Source organism: Lycium barbarum, chromosome 6 (genome assembly GCF_019175385.1).
Source record: "Lycium barbarum isolate Lr01 chromosome 6, ASM1917538v2, whole genome shotgun sequence".
Classification (NCBI taxonomy): domain Eukaryota; kingdom Viridiplantae; phylum Streptophyta; class Magnoliopsida; order Solanales; family Solanaceae; genus Lycium; species Lycium barbarum.
In genome coordinates, this window is record NC_083342.1 from 134,484,807 (window position 1) to 134,490,131 (window position 5,325).

Sequence of the window (5,325 nt, forward strand, 5' to 3'; positions counted from 1 at the left end):
ATATCTTCTGGAAAATCTTTTTTAAGCATATAAGCGAAGCACAGCAAGGCCAACAGCTGAGATGGACACAAGGGTACCTATACAATATTTGATGACTTCATATTTTCCAGCTTCAAGTTGGGCCCTCATGGCATGGATTTCCTATTCACAGAACATAGTGAGTTTGATGAAGGTATTCTATGATACTACACTCATTTTACTACTGTAAGCGAGACGTGACAATTCCAAGATTTAGAATCAATAGGTTCAACTTCTCTATATATGTGCCAACTTTTTAACACGCTCACATGTATAATATATGTATACATGTACATATATAGATAGTCCGAGCTAGACGTAACTACGTCTAGTCTAGATCCGCCACTGAAAGAAAGAGAAAACACTTACTCGATCTAGCTTGTTAGTAAGGTTGGAGGTCTCTGTATTCTGCTTTGCAAGCTCATCGCGAATGCATCTGCAACCAGTTGCAGCTTAGAGTGAGCAACAACAAATCATTATCGATTTATTATGGCGTTGAAAAATGTTTAAATGCCTCATTATTAGCTAGAACTCTGAAAGTCTTACCCTCTTTCGAGATTTAAATCCAAACGTTGTCCAGCAGTAAGCTTATCAATTTCATACCTATATCAGCAAATAAGTGGTTCACAAAGCATGCAAATAAAGGTAATATAAAATTTCCCACAATTCAGATGTACCTCAATTCACTACGCACTTTCTCAATGTCATTCCGAAACTTTTCAGTTTCATGTTGCAGTAGAGAAAAATGATTTTCCTGCAATCAGAGAACTTCAGGTATCAAACTCAAAATCGGTTCTTGCAATTCTAGAAACATCAACACACAAGACATTCAAGGGCATTAGAGTAAGCAATAATCATCGTTCCAACAAATAGAGTTCAAACTTTAAATTTCCACATCGCTTTCATCACTTTTATGCATATGGTCAGAAGCTAAGATATCACTAACTAGTTATAGAGATTGACTGAACAATTCAGTCATATGAACAAGGCCGAACTTTCATTTCAAGCCACCAGACTTTCGATATATTCCATTAGTAAGATAACATTACTTTAGAATTGCTCCATGGTAGAAGATTTAGTAAACAGCCTGAATTGCTTAAGTGGATTGCTCCTTGAAGCAGATTCTTCCAGTTAAACAGAAACTGTTGCTGTAGCCCGTTGATAAAGATTTATGCACACTGATGCTATAAGTTTAACTCCAATCCTTAAAGATAACAATGTCACATAGTCCGTCATTCTTCCTATTGGCAAGTTTAACTAGATTTTTTTGGTTCTTTCTTTGATCCATCCATAACACTGGATGTGACGAGCCTTGATTTAAGGATACACAATCTGAGCCAATCAACAGATTCCGAGAGAATCACTTTTCTGAACTTGGATATATATTAAAGCCTATCTGAGGAATCACTGAATAAGTGATATACTGGCGTGCTGTTTGGTTCTATTCAGTGTTCACATACTTCTGTACTTTTGAATCAAAGAACAATAATGAATTCACGTTGACCAAAATCGAAATCTTGAAGAACGGGGATAAGCTTTTCTGAGCAAAATGAGGAAAGTGTAACTGAAGCTACAGTGACAGTCTTTTGAACATATAGTTTAAAATCTAAATTCATCCAGAAAATGTCAGACACAGACTTGAAATAATGGGTATCAAACTACAATCTTCAACCAATGGATGGAAAAACATTAGGAACTATTAGGAGCCATCTACAAGAATTTTGAGAAAATATTTGTAGGATTGTGCTTAGCCCTCTAAAATTGAGTTCAGTGAACTTCTAGCAAAAAAACTTTATGACCAGATTTTGATCAATATGGCCACTAAACTAACCAAGTAAAGGACTAAGGTGATGAGTGGTCCAAGATAATTGTATTTTGAATTTATATTGCAATCATATCAAACCATAAACTCAGAATAAGAATCCCTCTTCTGCTGCAACTAAAAGAACATTGCAAAAAGCGTGTACTGTAAGTCTAGATAGTTCACTCGGCTTAAGAAAAATATCATCATAAATGTTCAGGACACAGAAAGCCAAAAACCTTCACAAACAATTGTTGTTCAACAGCTGATTAGGAACAGAAGATACATGAACCACCAAGTAATTGCATAGATTCAGAGTTCCAACAATGTCAAATTGATGTGGCAAATGGGACTAACCCCCAAACAGCCTGCCTCTCGATCTTAAGAAGTATGTCCAGAGCCCTCTATGCAGATCTAAGTCAAAACCATACGATGTAATCTCCAATTATAGCCTAATGAGAGGGGTAGAGGAGAGAACCATTTAAAACTGCCACATTATGACCACTGAAATAAAGAGCTTCTTCTCCACTCATTTATGACATGCTTATTGCGTGTTTCGCCATATAATATTTAACTGGTTGTATTTTTCTAACAGTTCACAATAAGTCATGATTCTCCAGCTTTAAGTTAATCTACCTAACTGTTAACACCAATCTAACATCAACTAAATTAAAATGTTGAGAAGTATATGCAGGATTGCATCTTCTTACTAACTCAACAATAAATTTTTGGGCTCCGAGCTGGAGATTTATACAGATTTAGCTACAGCTATTGAATTTCACAAAACCGCATTCAAAATCATATATCTCCCCATATTACAATTCAGAACCAGAGAAGACAAAGCTAGACTACTGTTCCAAATAGGTAAATAAAGAACCGATGGGTGTAAATTTGAAATATCGTGAGTTATTATTCTACAAACAGAAAAAGTAGATCTCTATACATCACATGATGAAACCTTCTGATAATTCAATAGAATATATGTACCTGGGAACTTTGTACTTGAGATTTGAACTTGGAAAGATTGGCTTCTTGAACCAAGTCAGACTACAGATACAAACACACAAAAGAACATTTTTATATTGGTACAACAATGGCACATTGTCATACAACCAAAAACGCAAAAAACAAAAAGCGAAAAAACATTCTATCTGTGAATTTCTTACTTTCTGCATTTCAGCTAGCGAAACAAAAGAAGTTGCAATATTTTCCAAACTGTCGTTTAAAACCTCAGTGATAGCAGATGTTATTGCCTCTGCCTGCTTTGAAGGTACACCTTGTGCTTCTAATCTACGAACCTGTCAACACATCAACTTCCTAATTATAACAACAATAACATAAACTGCGCATCATTCCCAAACAAGTTGAGGCCGTCTATAAATCCTCACTAACAATGTCCTCCGTTTAAGCTCGTCTTAGATCAATATTATACAAAACAAAAATAACAATATAAGTACTAGAAAGCATATAAATTTATATACTTCAAATTAACAGGAACAAACCAGAGCAGTGCCTAAAATTGTAAACTACAGCCAAACCTCTCTATAAAAGTCATTCTCTATAACAACATTTCATTATAATAACCATGTTTTTTGTGGAACCGATATGTTCTCTATAACAGTATTTTGCTATAGCAACCAAAAAATATTGAGATAAATGACGCCATTACAGAGAGGTTTGACTGTATCATATTTCAAAACAAGCTGCATTGAAAGCAATTTTTCAAGTAGAAGCCCAATCGGCAAAAAATTACACTGTATATACAAGGTTAAAATTATTTTTTATGCATATATAATACATATTGAACCCCATTGCCTTTTTCGTAGGTTTACTTCTTTATATTTTTGAACCCTCTTTGTAGAAATCCTGGCTCTGCCACTGACTATAACTGAACAATTTTATTAAGAAATGGCAAGGTAAAAAATGAACACTGCAATAAAATAAAAAGAAATTGAAAAAATTGAACTATGGAGAAAAAAATGATAAAATTACCAGAGCTAGTGTATCAACGAGAAATGCACGTTTGTTATTAGGTTTAACAAACTGCGAAATCTGCCTATAATCAAACTTGTTATGAGCAGAACTGTAATACTTAACATTATAACCATCGGTATTTACAAGCAAGGAAGTTGCAGGAACATTAATGGCTACATTGTTAATCCCTCGCAATTTGGACAAACTAATACCGTAATTAACACCTAATGGAATCACTCGCTTCATAGCAGCCATTATATTTCGTTCAAAATTTTGCTCGCATTACTTAATCACAAGGTTTCAATCCTAACAGAAACCTGGATTTTGCGAGCAAAAAAAAAAAAAAAGAAAAGTTTTGGTTCTTTCAGATACGTTTTTATTTATCTTAATCTTCTCCACAGCATAAGAAATAAGAGAGAGAGAGAGAGATATGGATAGATTAATTAAGAGGAGTTTTTTGAATTATATTGAAGGGGTGTGGACTGATGAGGGAAAGCGAGATTCAAGCTAAGAATGGTGAGTGACTTGTGTTGGTTAATTTACAAGTTAGTTGTTGATTGTTTATGGCGGAAGAAATAAATTTCAACGTCTTTTGAATCCTACGGTTGCTTTATTTCTACTTGTATTCTTTCCGTTTCTTTTTTCGTGTCATTTTATTTTCTTTCTGACATTTGGAGTCCCAATGTTGAATTATTGCAAGGCAAGGATATATACATTATTTTTATTTTATATAGTGCCTTAAAAGGCAGGGAGTAAGACCAAGCGTTTTACTTAGGACCCCTTTGGCTATGAAACAATTTCACTTCTTTTTGTAATTTTTTTCCACTTATTTTGAAAATTAAATCAGTGTTTCGTTAAATAACCAAATATTCTTTACCAAAATTATAACCAAACACAACTCTAACTTCAAAACTCCAAATAAAATTAAAAACATTTGATTTTCATGGCTAAACATCTACTTAATGTGAGAGGCGTAAGTTTCATAGATCTTTAAATTTGCAAATTAATAAAATATTAATAATACAAAAAATTTAAAAATACATTAAATATTTAAGGAGATTAAAAAGGATCATAGAAACTCATACAAAAAAAAAAGTATTAGCAATGCAATAAAATTAAAGTTATTACTATTAGATACAAGTCAACCACGATATCTTAACTTTCAAATAATTAATTACAATTTTTTTGCAAATATTACCAAACTACACATTTTACCTCCCTAAAAGTAAATAATCAATAAAATTTAGTATTATAATTCAAAATATTAATCCTTCATGAATAAATACAAAAAAAAATTCAAACAACAAATAATAAAAGCCGGAGAATTTAAATAACAAAAATACCATTAACAAATTTAAATTCTAAAACATGAATTAGCTAATGTCATCTTTCATTCGCTATCTTGATTAAATTAATACACATATAAATTACATTTCACATATAGATTTTTATATATTTAAAATTCTCAATAAATTAAACACTAATAAAATTTCCGGCCAAAATTGCACATTTTGGAAAGAAATCCTACTTCA

General features: G+C 32.6%; 1 protein-coding gene across 1 annotated transcript; it reads right to left on the minus strand.

Annotated features, from left to right (window-relative positions):
• On the minus strand, positions 1–4,407 carry LOC132599226 (protein FMP32, mitochondrial-like). The gene is made up of 7 exons (XM_060312507.1): positions 3,812–4,407; positions 2,986–3,117; positions 2,807–2,866; positions 696–772; positions 565–621; positions 388–454; positions 1–141 (listed from the first exon to the last, which is right to left on the minus strand). The coding sequence occupies exons 1-7, from the start codon at positions 4,046–4,048 to the stop codon at positions 22–24; spliced, it is 750 nt and encodes a 249-aa protein (XP_060168490.1). The 5' UTR covers positions 4,049–4,407; the 3' UTR covers positions 1–21.
• Between the last annotated feature and the right edge of the window lie 918 nt (positions 4,408–5,325).